The sequence below is a fragment of the Mytilus edulis genome, chromosome 2, assembly GCF_963676685.1.
Source record: "Mytilus edulis chromosome 2, xbMytEdul2.2, whole genome shotgun sequence".
In the NCBI taxonomy this organism is placed as follows: Eukaryota; Metazoa; Mollusca; class Bivalvia; order Mytilida; family Mytilidae; genus Mytilus; species Mytilus edulis.
The window spans coordinates 94,051,969-94,068,974 of NC_092345.1; the positions used below are offsets into that span (position 1 = coordinate 94,051,969).

At 34.9% G+C, this 17,006-nt stretch overlaps 4 protein-coding genes across 4 annotated transcripts; 3 read left to right on the top strand and 1 right to left on the bottom strand.

Annotated features, from left to right (window-relative positions):
* Positions 1–758: 758 nt before the first annotated feature.
* On the bottom strand, positions 759–4,060 carry LOC139513509 (26S proteasome non-ATPase regulatory subunit 10-like). The gene is made up of 2 exons (XM_071302098.1): positions 3,920–4,060; positions 759–2,528 (listed from the first exon to the last, which is right to left on the bottom strand). The coding sequence occupies exon 2, from the start codon at positions 2,456–2,458 to the stop codon at positions 1,649–1,651; it is 810 nt and encodes a 269-aa protein (XP_071158199.1). The 5' UTR covers positions 2,459–2,528; positions 3,920–4,060; the 3' UTR covers positions 759–1,648.
* A 5,193-nt stretch (positions 4,061–9,253) lies between these two features.
* Positions 9,254–10,144, top strand: LOC139511088 (uncharacterized). The gene has a single exon (XM_071297658.1). It carries the CDS (start codon positions 9,254–9,256, stop codon positions 10,142–10,144), a length of 891 nt encoding a protein of 296 aa, XP_071153759.1.
* A 62-nt stretch (positions 10,145–10,206) lies between these two features.
* LOC139511089 (uncharacterized) lies at positions 10,207–13,581 on the top strand. The gene is made up of 2 exons (XM_071297659.1): positions 10,207–10,270; positions 10,583–13,581. Exons 1-2 carry the CDS (start codon positions 10,207–10,209, stop codon positions 13,579–13,581), a joined length of 3,063 nt encoding a protein of 1,020 aa, XP_071153760.1.
* Positions 13,582–14,342: 761 nt separating this feature from the next.
* Positions 14,343–16,256, top strand: LOC139513488 (uncharacterized). Its single transcript, XM_071302043.1, has 2 exons — positions 14,343–15,743; positions 16,151–16,256. Exon 1 carries the CDS (start codon positions 14,538–14,540, stop codon positions 15,510–15,512), a length of 975 nt encoding a protein of 324 aa, XP_071158144.1. The 5' UTR covers positions 14,343–14,537; the 3' UTR covers positions 15,513–15,743; positions 16,151–16,256.
* Positions 16,257–17,006: the final 750 nt, after the last annotated feature.

Below are 17,006 nucleotides of genomic sequence, written 5' to 3' on the forward strand. Positions count from 1 at the left end.
TATTATTGATCAGTCAAATTAAGAAATAATTGATGCAAGCTATACTTTATTGTAGTTTTAACATGGGTAGGCATTATATTCGTGATTATTTTTGCACGAGCGATAGTGAGGGCTAAAATAATATTTATGTGTGATATATATATAAGTGTACAGCGTTTGTGTAAGCTCTTCACTGAACCTCCCTTTTTTAGTTTGTAAAAAGGCAAACGACTGGCAATGTGATTTTTCAGAGGGAGGAGTTTGAACAGCCAGCATGAACAGCTGTCATATCTAGGTCAAATATGTCAATTTCCATTTGCAACACATTACAGTCATAATAAATGAATTAGTAACAACATGTGCATCATTTAAGAGTGTGGAAGTTTTTTAAGTTAATTAAATATATTAAATGCATGCTTATTTGATAAAATTCATTATTCTGCAGTTGTCAATATACGCATGTACAAACAAATTTTATTGGATTTAGAGCATGGGTTTATTCACAAAGCAAAAGAAGCATGTCAAATTAGAATTAAAAATAATAATGGCTGGGTCAAGCATGTTTAACACAATGTTATGAGATACAATTTTTTAAGAGCTAAGCCGGGTGATACTGGCACTTATAAACAGATCAAATAAAAAGTAATCTATTAAGAAATAAAAGTTGTCCCTTTTTTTGAAAAGTATAATTATGAAACTTTAATGTCAATTTCTTGGTGAAACCTCAATTTGCATTTCAGCAAAGAAGTTTTTCTTTGATCTGATTAAACAAATTAAAATAAAATGGAAATGTCTTTTAATCAAACAAAAATAACAAAACAAACACATAATGGTACATAATGGTATATCACATAACTGAATTAACTATATTGTATTTATAGTAACATATTATTTTTAAATAGTGGAGACTCACCAAAATCACACTAAAATTACAGAGCACAATTTGGTTAAAATAATTATTTCTCAAAAAAAGAATATTAATTAATTCATAATATATAACAAAACAAAAATGCATTTGAATGAAAAATGAGTTAAAATTCCTCTAAATGCTAAATGCACTGTCACCAGTATCTGAGACAAGATACAGTTAATATAAATTGGCTATGTAAAAGATTTTATAAATATTTGCATACACCTTTGGTCAACAACATTTCTAAATGTTTTTAAATATATGGAATTTAATTTGTTGAGTTGAAGATATTAAGACATTTTTTAGAAAGGTTTTTAACAATTTTGTGTGCTTCCTATACATATTTGTTACTTAGTTTGAAAGAATCCATTCAGTAGTGTTTAAAAAATAAAATAAAGTGCATATTCTTTTAACTCCACTTATTATTTCAACGAGCCAAAGATGTATGCAATATTTTTGATATAGCCCATTTATTGTTGAAGAAGCAAATATATTGTAACAGAAGTTACGCTAGCAGCCTACCATGTCTTTGTGTTTGACAAATTATACATATGTATGTATAATTTTGTATAAATAAACATTTTGTACATAGGAAAAAAAAGCTACATTTACATTGGTATTACAAAAAAAATGTATAATTGGTAGTCAAAACAAATATACAGTTATATTTAATTATATATAGATAACTTTCTATTCAACTCTGAATCTTTTCTAAATATATAAATCAATCAATTGATGTCGAATAAAAAAAACATGCAATCAAATATATTTCAATTCCTCTAGGCTCAGAAATTCTTTTATTAATGTTGGTAAGGGCATTTGATTCAATTTTTCAATAAATTTAGGTTTGAGTAAACTACGAATACAGATTCTACATTGTTGCTGAAGAAAAACTGGTCTTACATCAAAGTGAAAGCTTTCAGCTGTATGGTAATACTGATTGATAGTGTATGTTTGGTATATAGCTTCTTTGCTGAACTTTGCACCTGCTAGAATAAGCATTTTGGTGGTTTCCAACTGGTTCTGAATTAATGACTGTATTAGTGGTGACACACTTGTCCCGTTAAACCACCCACTCATGTTAACATTACAGTTATGGTGCAGAAGAATTTTAACACAAGATGGAATGTTTTTCAATACAGCATGAAGAAGAGGTGTCTTGTACATGTAATCTTGAGCATCCACATTGGCACCAGATTCTAAAAGCATTGAGGTCATTAGATTATCTCCCCTGATAGCAGCAGCATGCAATGGTGTTTGTCGACGTTTATTTGAAAAACAGTTTACATTGCTGCCGGCTTCTATCAATACAGATAAGACATTAACATTGGGTGAAAACATAGCAGCCCATAAAAGTGGGGTGAATCCTCCCCAGACTCGTGCATTTGGGTTAGCCCCATTCAGTAATAAACTCTGAACAACTTCAATGTTCCCATAACGGCTTGCCCAGCACAAAGCAGAATCAAGAGATTCTTGGTCACATCCAATATCCAATATAGATTTCACAACAGAGTTATCTCCACTTTGTATTGCCAATATTAAGTCAGCGTGGAGATCTGGATTGTGCATTTTAATGTCTTTTTTAGCTGAATTTGTCTTTTTAAACTAACGCATTTCTTTCAAGAAAAACTTGTCCTTTCTGAAAATATATAAAAAAGTTCAGCATACAAAGGATTATAAAAGTTACCTGTTTAATGCACTAAGGCCTTAAATTTTTAGAAAGAAATAAACCATCTCACAACTTTCAATCTGAACCGCTGGTTAACTCAACCGCCAGTTACCATATCTATATAAATAGGGTGCAAACATTAATCCACCATTCTGCATCTGATGAAGGTCCTTTTTGGACCGAAACCGATCAGGCTATGAAACATCACCAGGTGCTGTTAATTATGTGTATTGGTATATATATACTATATTTTTATGCTTTTACATTTTTCTCACTGATACACATAGTTAATATGGTTTCTACTAACGAAAGCTCTATTTGGAGTTAATGTGTTTAGAGACCACTTATGTCAGTACATCTTTCCTATATTGCCCATCTCACGACTTTCAGTTTTGAATTTTTAAAATGGTTGAACTACAAATGTATGAAACTATACACCAAGCTCCAGAAGAGACAAGTTTGTAGTACCCTTCAGAAATTTACATCACAGCTTAAATGGAATGCTAATTTTGCTTCCATTTATGCAAAGAAACACAATTTTCATTGAGATATATATATATAGACAAATAGCTGCTTACCAAAAACAGAGATTGATTGGTTCAATGACAAATATTACATGCAAATCAGGATAAGAACATGTTGTTAATAGATATAGGAAGATGTGGTATGAGTACCAATGAGACAACTCTCTGGACATCCAAGTAACAATTTATAAAAGTAAACCATTTTAGGTCAGGGTACGGCCTTTAGTACAGAGCTTTGTCTCACACAGAACAGCAAGCAATAAAGAGCCCCAAAAATTACTAGTGTAAAACCATTCAAACAGGAAAACCAACAGTCTAATCTATATAAAAATGAAAAATGAGAAACACTTATGAACATCAGATTCCTGACTTAGGACAGGTGCAAACAACTGCAGAGGAGTGAAATGTTTTAATGGTACAAAACCTTCTCCCTTTTTTGCTGTTTTGTTCTAGATGGTAGACCAACATTGCTTAGCCTGATTTTTAAATGTTCTTGTTCACATATAGTAACAGTTTCCAGAAAGACAGTTCATGATCATCCAACCCAAATTATGAAAAGGCCAATCTGTGTTGTGTACTTTGCTAAAATGAGGCAAATACCAATACATTGTACTCAGGATTTTGGTTTGACCTGGACTTGAATTGCAGTAACGACCCTTCACAATTTTACTGCAGCAAGCATGTAATTACGAGAACAAACTTACCCAAAATTTGCATTTATATATCAGGAACAATGTAAATACATCACGAAAAAGAACTGATTTTTGAACTCCCATAGGTTTTTTGAAAGATGAAAAGTTGGATGCCAAATGAATATGATTTGCATTTTTAAATTACCTCAATACATCTCTGAATATCTTCCTTCCTTTCTAAGGTTTTATTTTTCTCGAACTCTGAACGAATTCTTTGGAAATAGTAATCTTTGTCAGTAAACTGAAGTGATCTCCCCTTCCTGAGTAATTTTCTGTACAGAGAAATAACTTGTATAGATCTACATTGGATCATTTTATCTGAAATGTAAACATAGAAAGTAATTGATTGATTACCGATTGTTAATCACCACATCAGCACAAAAAGTCTATGGTAAGTAATAGTTTCTTTAATATTCTGTACAAATAACAGTGTTCAAAGGAAACAAACAGTAAACTACACGTACATGTACATATACTAATCAATAAAGCAGCAGACTCACTGAGGGAATGGCAAGTTCATGGGACAACAAAATCAAAACAAGGAAAGTTGAAAAGTGCATGGTCAGGAAAATGTCTTATTTAGAATGAAAATATATTGATATTAATACATTTTTTTTTTATCCGCTTGCTTTTACATCTAACCAGGATATAAACTATGATTAACAGTAATGATTAAAAGTTAATTATATTATTTTATGAATTGAACTTTTTGTTTAAAATGCATGAAATCATCATATTTGGGTTTGAAATTCAGTATTCATAACACTTTAACATGGTAGAGTGCTATTGATTTTGTGGTATTGCTCTATCAGTTAAAATTCTGTTCGATTTAGTTCAAGTCAATGTACGAGTAAATTTTGTATACACTTTACAATGATAGACTGATAGTGGTGGAAGTGATGAAGTGTGCCTTTACTAGTTTATACAGATTATGAGATTATGTAATATAGCCTTCGACTATGTGCCAGAATGGCAAAAGCCAAAATAATTTTTAACATTAATGATTTAGGCTTTGAATTTTAAAATGAGCAGGGGCGGATGCAGGAATTTTCGAAAGGGGGGGTGCTAACCCAGGGCAAAGGGGGACGCAAAACATATGTCCCGATACAAATGCATTGATCGGCAAAAATAAAGGGGGGGTGCGCACCCCCGGAACCCCCCCCCCCCCCCCTGGATCCGCCACTGATGAGAATAACAAAATCTGATATATATATACAAAATGCATACATTAGTTCTATATTGGCGCTGTCATGCCTTAAATATTAGCACTGTCATGCCTTAATTCTTTTCCAGGTGCATAGGTTTGTCTTTTACGCACAAGATTTTCTTGAAGATAAAGTGTGATGTTAGTTTACCCGTTTAGATGGCCATGTAACTGCAAACTTACCTTCCATACATTGCTGATAAGTGCACGAATAAAGAATGTAAACAAGGATATAGAAAAAAACATATATAGATACTTGATCCTAATAAATTAGCAACCTTTTGATGATGTAACTCGACCCTTGACCTTGTTTATAAAATTGGTATGCTTCCCTCGATGTCGATTTTATTGGCAGAACCTGTAGATGTTATGGTCTGAACAGGAAACCAGTAAACACATACAAGAAAATATGACAAATTGAGTCTAGACAGGACCGTACTAGTCTCTGATATAACGCTAACCAGAATTCCTTGAAATTGTATGATCTAGTAGTATTTGTTATTCCTTAGTTTTTATTTTGTGTGTATGTTTTCCCTAATTAACTTTAAATTTTACTTATATAAATGACTATAGCTGTATAAACTATTTAAAACCAGGGATATATTATATCTGGTACATATCGATCTCTGGTCTCCGATTAAACAAATAAAAAAAAGTGTTATAATTATTTTTTAAGATATAAATGTACATAACAACAAAAATATGTATAAAAAACTCTCTCTTTTAATTCAATATAAATGTATGGCTGAAACAACTAGTATTACATGACCCACGAAATGGTACGTGACATGTTCCTGCGAAACTACCAAGTACGATATGACCAAGACCAAATGGGCTACATGTCCGAAACGTCTTATTTGCTAAAATAAATTGCAATGGGATGTCCTTTTTACTAGGCAGTAGTATTCGCAATGGTATAACATTTTTTTTTCATTTAGATAAACTTGGTACTGCAGCTATTCAAGTTACAGTGATTTGCTCATGACACACGTATATAAGTATTTTTCAAAGACACATGCCTGAGGTTCTATAAATTTTAACTAGTCTTCTGTCTTTTTGGTATGGTCATAGATCAATGATCAGTAAATCAAATACACAGAAATATTGGTCGAAATATAGATATTCAGATGTATTTCGAAAGTGGTGTATACATGGCGTGTATATAAATATATGTCTCTGCATGTTTATATATATAATAAACCTAATTTACCATTTGTTACATATAGTTTCCTTACACTGCTTTTTTGTCGAGCCTGTGACTTTTGTCGCTAAAGCGAGACAGAACTATCCCACATTCCGTCGTCGTCAGCGGTGGTGGCGGCGACAGCAACGTCAACAAATGTTCACTCTGTGGTTCAAGTTTTTAAATTTTTAATGACTTTTTTTTTTAAATATCCTGGATTTGTACCAAACTTGGACAGAAGCTTGTTTATGATCATAATATGTTGTATTCAAAAGGAAATTTTGTATAAAAAAAAATCCTGTTTAAATTTATCCGTATTTTACTTATAACCGGACTTAGTTTTTCTGTCACTTAACATTACATTCAATCTGTGATTTAAGTTTTAATTTTTTAATAATTTTCTTAAGCTTTACTGGATTTGTAGCGAACATGGACAGAAACTAGTTTATGATCAAAAGCTAGTATCTAGAAGGAAATTTTGTAAAAAACACCAAATCATTTTACTAATAAATGGACAGTTCCAGTTAACATTACATACAGTCTGCATGCAGTTAAAGTTTTTAAAACATTTACCAGGGTATTAGATTCAAAAACCGTCCTGGATTTTACCAAACTTGGACAAAAGCATCTAACAATCAACATATATTATCTAAAGAATATTTTTTTATAATTTTTATAATGTATTCCCCATTTCTGTTGACCCTGCGACTTACAACAAAAGGAGGCGAGATACTGGGTTCCACGGAACCCTTACGAATTTTTGCCTTCATTAATTTACGAAAGTCTTATATTGAGTATCAGAAAGGAATAAAATTGAGAATGGAAATGGGGAATTTGTCAGAGAGACAACAATTCGAACCAAAGAGCAGACAACAGCCCGGTAGGCCACGAATGGGTCTTCAATGTCAGCTTGCTACTTATCTCATATTTCTCTGAATCTACTGTCATCTGCCGAGTATTATAAAATTGGCTGGACCACTTTTTTTAATATTATTTTGAAAAGACCGTGGAAAAAAGTGTAGTCACATATCCTAATATACTGATACTTAACAATGTTTTCCCTTGCAGATCTAAATAAATTATATAAATGTCTCTTACCGCCTAGCTTTGTCCGTACGCATTTTATAGTAACGTCATAAATCGTAATACGGGAAATACTATAGTTATCATGGGCGTTACACATTTGCGCTATTTACAGAAGCCCATTTTAGGACCTTCCATAAATATAATTTGAATTCGAAACCACGATTTAAATTCGTTATCATGATTGTATAATTTGTTATAACAAATTAAATTTGTGATAACGAATTGGTGGAAATCGTTATACCAGATTTTGTTATTCGTTATCACATTTTTTTTGTAATTTAGGATAGCGAATTAAAATCGTTATAACGAATTGCATAATTGGTTTGTTGACGGCTGCATATAATCTTTCTCCAAATAACAGCAGTCGTAGTTTTTGTCGCTTCCTTAAACTTATCAGTTTTCTCTTGACTTGACATGGGTATACACAGAAAGTAGGGAAGGTTTCTAAACAGATCTAGAAGCCACTGTTGATGATCATTCGGACTACCAGTGACTGGCCATTCACGTGCTTTCATCAGACATTGTGATTAAGCTTTTGATGATGTGTTCGGCTGCATTGCCCTTGTATAATGTTCTGTACTTCAATGTCCTGTCCAATCTCATCAAAAAGATTTTAAAAGATTCTTTAAAATCTAATTCTCCTTTATTGTAGGATTTATTAAATCAGCAGGTTTTTTATCAGTATATATACACCACAAAGCTTTAATTGACTCAGCTGCAATATGACTGACTTTATCGGTATAAAACATGCTATTTGTGCTGTCTCCGTTGTTAAACGTGCTGACCGTACTGTGAATTACCTGAGCATTTGGAGTTGTCTCCCATTTACTTACTTTCGTTTTTGTTTACATCATGGACACCGCATGGAAATTTGTTGCTATATGTCAGCACAGTGTAAGTAATATACGACATCATACATTTATTTGAACTTCTCTTATATGGACAACATCGGTCATATGCATAATCGGTATAAATTATGCTTCCAATGGACCAGGCAACCGAAATGCTACCGTTCAGCAGCCGACCTACTTTGAACCTACGAAAACTTACCACAAACTATTACCGGAGCATACTTACCTTATAAACAGTTCTACACATTGATTTATCATACTTACCTGAACTATTTACCCGATTTTTTGTGAAATATTGTGACACAGTGGAACTCTGTTGAAAAAACAATCTATGGAACGCCAATTTAACACTAACAGTTTACAAAATATAGACATTTGCTTGATTGTGTGTTTTATAAATGAAAACGAGTATTTTATGTTTACTTATGATGTTCTTTTTATATTTTGTAGCTTTTTACCATAAAGTTTGAGGAATAAAGCATTTAAACTCAACTGGTTAGCTTACTGTTATTGCAAGCGACTTTGTGACAGACAGTACAGTAAAAAGACTTTTACACATATAACAAGGAACCAGGTCAGGAATACTATACAGGAAGGGACTATTTGTCAAGCCTACACAGTATTTTTGGAAAATCAAAATGGCGGATTCAGGAGACAAAAACACTAAAAGAGATAGGACGTTAACAGACAAAGGAGAAGACTTACATCAGTCTAATAAAGCTGCATATTTATCAAAACTACAAAAACTGTGGACCAATATCGAAGCATTGATTTCTGATATAGAAAACCAAACAACGCTTGAATCATTACGTGTTTTAAACGATAAATTAAATTCCATATATGTCAAATATACAGCCACCTCACAAGAATATACAAACTTTTTAGTACGTACAAAAACTAACGAGAGTCAAAAGGAAGCTGAATACCTGATGGATGTCATCAAATCTCACAATATGGTAATAGACAGTGCTCGTAATATTCACGAAAACTAAAACATTCACTTTGCAATCAAAAGCATCCTCGCATAGATCAGGTAGGAGCAGTGCTAATTCAAAGAGAAGTTCCATTTTAGTTCAAAAACGTGCGGAACTTGAGGCATCAAAGACAAAATTAAAGTTTGCCGAAGAAGAGGCAAAGATACACAAACAAAAGGCTATGATTGAGGAACAGCAGGAGTTATCAAATGCTAAAGTGTCTAGACAAAAAGCAGAGTTACAGGTTGACTTAAATATGCTTGTTCAAAAGAAGGAAACCGAAGCAGCCAAAGTCGAGCTGGAAGTTTACGAGGCTGAAGAAGAAGTTCGTAGTGGTCTAGCACTTAGTGAGTACGATGTCAACCAAGATATTAATGTTGTTGAACGTACGAATAAATTTGTTGAGGAGCAAGTGAAAAATACTGTAAATCAGCCTACAGAAAGAGAGGATTTAGTCACACCTATTCAAAGACAGTATCCTGACTTCGTACCAACTCCACGTAATTTGATGCATACTGCTCGTGTTCCACCTGCAAACACAGAACAATCAATCACTTCAGAGTTTACCAGATTCTTACTCAAGAAGGATCTACTACTGACCCGTCTCAGAAGTTTTAACGACAGACCAGAATTTTACACACTATGGAAGTCTACATTTCTTAGTATTATGCAAGAGCTAAGTGTTAACACCAGTGAGGAACTAGATCTTTTGATAAAGTGGTTAGGACCGGAATCCAGTAAAAATGCAACAAGTATTAGAGCTTCAAATCACAGTGATCCACAAAGAGGACTCAAAAGAATCTGGGAGCGCTTAGACGAAAGATATGGGAGTCCAGAATTAGTAGAAGCTACACTAAAGTCTAAATTGAAGAACTTTCCTAAACTAACAAACAAAGACCATAAAAAACTTTATGAATTAGCAGATATTTTGGGTGAAATTGAATCTACTAAATGCAATGAAAAGTACAGCTCATCATTAGCTTACTTCGATTCTTCTACAGGAGTTCTGCCAATCGTTAACAAGCTTCCTTATGGGATTCAAGAGAAGTGGACCAATCATGCAGTGATATAAATAAAAAGAAGAATGAAGTCACCTTTCCACCTTTCTCTGTATTTGTGGAATTCATCAGAGACATGAGCAGGATTAAAAATGACCCTTCTTTCTTCTACGAGACGACAAATCAGCATGATAAAACAAGTAGGACGTTGCCAAGGAGCACAGCTGACAGGTCCTTTATTTCAACTAGAAAAACAGATGTCTTACCGAACTCAGATTTGAATAACAACAGTATTGAGAAGAAATGCTCATTTCATAAAACGGGCGGTCATACACTGAACAATTGTCGGGCATTTAAAGCCATGTCTATAAGTGAACGTAGGAAGCTATTAAAGGAGAACGGGATATGTTTCAGGTGCTGTGGCACGAGCAACCACATGAAGAAAGATTGTAAGGAGAGTATAAAATGCTCAGACTGTGGAAGTTAAAGACACGCAACAGCATTACATATAGAAAAAGGAACACAATTGTCTTCTCCTGTTTCCAATCACGAAGGGGAGATTGAAAAAACAGATGTGTCATCCAGATGTACGCAAATATGTGGTGAGGGTTTCAGTGGGAAATCGTGTGCAAAGACATTGCTCGTAGATGTTTACCCAGATGGTAAGCCAGAAAATGCTATAAGGACATATGCAATTCTAGACGACCAAAGTAACAGGTCGCTAGCCAGGTCTACATTTTTTGACATTTTCGGATTGAACGGAAGTTCTATGGAATACACTTTATCTACATGTTCAGGAAGTACTGTCAACACAGGAAGGAGAGCTTGTAACTTTATTGTGGAGTCATTAGATAGACAATCAAAGTTAGAACTCCCAACATTGATAGAATGCAACCAAATACCTGATCAGAAGGACGAAATTGCTACAAAGGAGGTAGCACAGTCATACGCTCATTTACATGACATTTGTGGATTTATTCCGAGTTTGGATGAAACTGCATCAACCCTTCTGTTGATTGGAAGGGATTTACCAGAGGCGTATCACGTGTTTGATCAACGCATTGGTCATAGGAAATCTCCATACGCCCAGAAATTACCATTAGGATGGGTAATTGTTGGAGAGGCATGCTTGGGGAAAGTGCATGCTCCAGAAGTAGTAAATGTCAACAAAACATTCGTATCTGGAACCAGCAGGGAGTCGATCTTCAAGGCTTGTCCAAACAACATTAAAGTTATGGAAGAAACACCAAGCGACCTCGTTTTAAACGACCAAGATGATTCATTTGGAATGACCATATTTGAAAGAACAAAGGAAGACAACGAAACAGGAACGTCAGTAGAAGACAGAACGTTTTTGGAAATAATGAACAAAGATATGCACAAGGATAAGAACGATCATTGGATAGCACCACTTCCTTTTCGATCTCCACGACCTGTTTTACAGAATAATCGTGCACATGCTTTATTCAGAGCAAGAAACCTAGATAGAACACTACAAAGGGACGTTCTTAAGAAATACCAGTTCACTGAATTCATGCAAGGAATACTAGAACAAGGACATGCAGAGTTAGCGCCACCTGTAACAGAACACGAAGAGTGCTGGTATCTTCCAGTTTTTGGTGTATATCACCCGAGAAAAAAGGACAAGGTGCGCATAGTTTTTGATTCTTCATCGAAGTACAAGGGGATATCATTGAACGATGTACTCCTCACAGGTCCGGATCTTACAAACAACTTGTTGGGTGTACTTCTTCGCTTTAGAAAGGAGCCTATTGCCATTACTGCAGATATACAGCAAATGTTTTATTGCTTCCGAGTGACAGAGACACATAGAAATTTCTTACGATTCATATGGTACAAGGATAATGATCCCAATCAGGAACTTATAGACTATCGAATGACGGTACATGTGTTCGGCAATTCGCCATCGCCAGCAGTTGCCACGTTTGGGCTGAGAAGAACTGCTGAGATCTCCGAAACTGAATTTGGGAAAGATGTTAAAGATTATGTCGTTCGGAACTTCTACGTAGACGACGGGTTAAATTCACTACCAAATAGTTCTCAGGCTATTGACCTCATGAGGCGAACACAAGAGGCGCTCAAGACGAACGGCGATCTGAGGTTGCATAAAATTGCCTCAAACGACGTCACAGTTATGTCTGCATTCTCTAATGATGACTTAGCTAAAGATTTGAAGGACATTAAATTAGAACCGGAAAACTTACCTGTACAAAGAAGTCTAGGCCTATGCTGGAATCTGGCCTCTGATACATTCACGTTTGATGTATCAACCGATGAAAAACCCTACACGAGACGAGGAATATTATCTGTTGTGAACAGCTTGTTTGATCCTATAGGATTTTTGGCACCAATAACGGTACAAGGGAAAATGTTTCTGCGTAAGCTTATTTCAGGAACTAAGGATTGGGATGAGCCGTTACCGGAAGAACATCGTACAGAGTGGGAAACATGGCGAGACTCATTAAAAGATCTCCGATGTTTACAAATTCCGCGTACATATGCAACGGAAGGATTGTCAGCAGCTGTAAAGAAAGAGCTACACATTTTTTGCGACGCATCTGAACAAGTTATAGCTGCAGTTGCTTATTTGAGAACAGAGTCTAGTAGTGCAGTCACGGAAGTCAAGTTTGTCATTGGAAAGGCTAAAGTGTCACCGATACACAGCCATACTATTATCCGCCTAGAATTGTGCGCGGCTGTTCTAGCGACTGAACTGTATGCAATAATTAAGAATCAGCTAGACACATATATCGACAAAGCTGTATTCTATTCGGATAGTAAAGTGGTATTGGGATATATCCACAACCAAAGTAGAAGATTTTTCAAGTACGTCAGTAATAGAGTGGAACGGATCAGGAGTGTGTCGGCGCCTGATCAATGGACTTATATTCGCACGGACTTAAACCCTGCAGACTATGCTACTAGGCCTTCACATGCCTCGCAGATCAAGAACAGTTCCTGGCTGATTGGACCAGATTTTTTGACTAGGAAGGATTTAGATAAAGGAACTTCATCACAGCACATTATACCAGACTTTCCGTTGGAAAATACAGACACTGATAAAGAGATAAGACCATTAGTTACAGTTAGCAAAACGAATGTAAATGACATTGCAAAACTAGGATCGAATCGCTTCGAAAGATTTTCATCATGGATGGCATTAGTCAGAGCAATCGCAAGACTGAAGCACTTTCTTTCAACCGTTTTCTCAGGAACCTTTCATGGATGGCATAGTTGTGTAGACTGCAAATCCGTTCATAACTTTGAAGAAGCTCAGAAATTCATTATCCGTGTCGTTCAACGTGAAGCATACGATAGTGAACTTTCTTGTCTAAAGGAAAATTTGTGTGTGTCTAAGACCAGTTCAATACTTACCTTGAATCCTGTTCTTGACAATGATGGATTACTTCGTGTAGGAGGCAGACTGAGTAGGGCTGATATCAGTTCTAATGAAAAGAATCCCATTATTATCAGTCAGGGGACTTACTGAAATAGGTGATTTTTAAATCACTTATTTGAGTAGCAAAATCGTGGTTTTGTCACAAATTGGAATTTTGTATTTTTTTCCAAATTTTAAACACATAGGTTTAAATAATATCTTTTAATTAGTAAAATTTTAAAAAAATAAACTTTTTGCTTCTTTAAAGTAGAAAGGTTTCTGCCTTTGATGCTATCATTTAGCTGAAAATTCTATTTTAGTTGAAAAAATGCTATAATAATGGCTTTACATAATGAACTGATACTTTCTTAAAAGATTTTTCCCAGCAGTGGGAGTATTTTTCCTGTGAAGTTCAAGGTTTCATCTTTCAGATGATGTAATAACATTCTACTGTTCGCGATAAAAATCTCACTGTTCGGGGGTGTTGAAATTAGTAGGGATTATTAAAAGAATGATACTTAAAGAAGTGATTTTTGGGAAGGAAATTGAGGTCTGATACTTAAACAAGTGATTTTTATGTCATTATCCTAGATTCAGTACAAGGTCATCACCTGAAATGACCTGGTCATCCTAGACAACACAGATGTTGGTTCTGATAAGTTTAGAAACATAATTAGTCCCTGGATCATTAGTATTCTATATTTAAAGCTACAGTAAAATTAAATCACTTCTTCTAGTGATTAATTTGTACTACTTAAATAGGTGATTATTAAAGAAAGACAACTCTAACTTCCAACCTTTATGGAAATAATGTTACTTAAATCAGTGATTTAGAAAATCACTTATTTAAGTAAGTCCCCTGACTGATTATACCAGGAAAGCACTATCTTGCTACCCTTATAGTTAGATATTGTCACGAGTTGGTCTTCCATCAAGGGAGACACTTCACCGAAGGTGCTGTACGAAGCGCTGGATTTTGGATAGTTGGAGGAAAGCGAGTCATATCGTCTGTAATTTTTCAATGTTTCAAATGCCGCAAACTTCGAGCAAGAGTGCAAATTCAACAAATGTCAGACCTACCAGTAGACCGTCTCACGCCAGCTTCTCCGTTTACGTTCGTTGGCTTGGATGTATTTGGCCCTTGGAGTGTAGTAGCAAGACGAACAAGAGGAGGTTTATCTCATAATAAATGTTGGGCGGTTCTTTTCACCTGTTTGACCATACGAGCTATACATATAGAAGTGATTAATGACATGAGTTCTTCTTCGTTCATAAATGCGCTAAGGAGATTTATTGCTATTCGTGGACATGTCAAGGTATTTCGCTCAGACAATGGAACGAATTTTGTCGGATCAACAAATAGTTTGAAAATAGATGTCATAAATATTGAACATGGCCCAGTGAAAGATTTTCTGCTTACAAAGGGAAGTGTTTGGATTTTCAACCCGCCACACTCCTCACACATGGGAGGAGTGTGGGAAAGGATGATAGGGACAACTAGAAGAATCTTGGATTCAATTATGTTGGAAACAAAAGCAAAGGATATAACCATAGAAGTTATAACTACTCTGATGGCTGAAGTATGTAGCATTGTTAACGCTCGCCCGATTGTTTCAGTTTCAAGTGATCCCGAGTCTCCAGAAATCTTGTCACCATCAGCTCTATTGACTCACAAGACGGAATCGGCGGATGACTCCTTCAGCAACCTTGACATCACCGACATGTACAAGGCCCAATGGAAACGGGTTCAAGTGATGGCTGAAATGTTCTGGAATAAGTGGCGACGGGAGTATCTACAGACACTACAAACTAGGCGCAAATGGCAATCTGCTACTCCGAATCTTTCAGAAAACGATGTTGTCCTTCTTAAGGATAAAAGCGCCCATAGGAATGAATGGCCAGTCGGAATAGTAACGCACATCTTTCCGAGTGAAGATAAGATGGTAAGAAAAACTGAAGTTCGAATTATGAAGGATGGAAAACAAACGACTTACCTGCGTCCGATTACGGAATTGGTGTTACTGCATTCTGCATCTCAGTGAAACGTACATTTAGGCATAGGATTAATGGACAAGTGTATATATTCTTTATCTTTTCTTTGAATAGTGATATCTGGGTGATATCAGAAGGGGAGTGTGCTGTCTCCGTTGTTAAACGTGCTGACCGTACTGTGAATTACCTGAGCATTTGGAGTTGTCTCCCATTTACTTACTTTCGTTTTTGTTTACATCATGGACACCGCATGGAAATTTGTTGCTATATGTCAGCACAGTGTAAGTAATATACGACATCATACATTTATTTGAACTTCTCTTATATGGACAACATCGGTCATATGCATAATCGGTATAAATTATGCTTCCAATGGACCAGGCAACCGAAATGCTACCGTTCAGCAGCCGACCTACTTTGAACCTACGAAAACTTACCACAAACTATTACCGGAGCATACTTACCTTATAAACAGTTCTACACATTGATTTATCATACTTACCTGAACTATTTACCTGATTTTTTGTGAAATATTGTGACACAGTGGAACTCTGTTGAAAAAACAATCTATGGAACGCCAATTTAACACTAACAGTTTACAAAATATAGACATTTGCTTGATTGTGTGTTTTATAAATGAAAACGAGTATTTTATGTTTACTTATGATGTTCTTTTTATATTTTGTAGCTTTTTACCATAAAGTTTGAGGAATAAAGCATTTAAACTCAACTGGTTAGCTTACTGTTATTGCAAGCGACTTTGTGACAGACAGTACACTATTTTTTCTCGCCAACAAAAAACACATTAAAAATAACCTCGACTAGATTTAGGTATTTATAAGATCGTAAGGATTTGTATAGTAAGTTTACTATACAAATCCTTGGTATTTATCACAACTTTTGCATCACTGACTGCGATAAACTTTAAATTATAAATTGAAAACACATAAAACGAAAGATTTAGATGTAGAGGAATGATTTATTTACGTGCTAAAATATCAAATATTCAAAAAAGAATTATGCAAGAATTATTTTCAAGTTAGAATAATTAATTCTAGAAGAGACATATATATATGTCCCTTATTCAAGTCAAATCGGCATCTGGTTAAATATTTATTTGTTTGTAATTGGTCGAAATTATACACTAATAAATGCCTTTAAAAATGCGGTTAATCCCATAGTAAAATCCAACCCCAAATGTTTTAAAAATTAAACTAGGAAGATCATTTATATATTTTAAGAATGGTCTATATATATCATATCATATGTTATTGGATGCCGAATTGACTTAAAATGGGTGCCGATTTCATCAGAGGGCTGTATAGCTAGTCAAGGTCGTTAAAAACTTCCATTTGTTGCAGATGCCGATTTTACTTTTTTTATTGGTGTTAATTTGATCAGGGGCCGATATGACTTAAGAAAAAACATCTTCATTGGTCGTAAGTAAGTAAGTAAGTAAGTAAATTTTATTTAGAGTCGGCATATATATACATAATAACAGAGAAAACATGAGCTCTGGTGATCTCTTTAACCGACTATCACAT

What these genes read in the sequence shown, in the direction of transcription:
- LOC139511088 (XM_071297658.1), top strand. Translation starts at nt 9,254, where the DNA reads ATGATTGAGGAACAGCAGGAGTTATCAAATGCTAAAGTGTCTAGACAA.
- LOC139511089 (XM_071297659.1), top strand. Translation starts at nt 10,207, where the DNA reads ATGAGCAGGATTAAAAATGACCCTTCTTTCTTCTACGAGACGACAAAT. An exon ending in AAATCAGCATGATAAAACAA is followed by an intron (nt 10,271 to 10,582) that starts GTAGGACGTTGC and finishes CATTACATATAG; the next exon opens with AAAAAGGAACACAATTGTCT.
- LOC139513488 (XM_071302043.1), top strand. Translation starts at nt 14,538, where the DNA reads ATGTCAGACCTACCAGTAGACCGTCTCACGCCAGCTTCTCCGTTTACG.
- LOC139513509 (XM_071302098.1), bottom strand. Translation starts at nt 2,458, where the DNA reads ATGCACAATCCAGATCTCCACGCTGACTTAATATTGGCAATACAAAGT.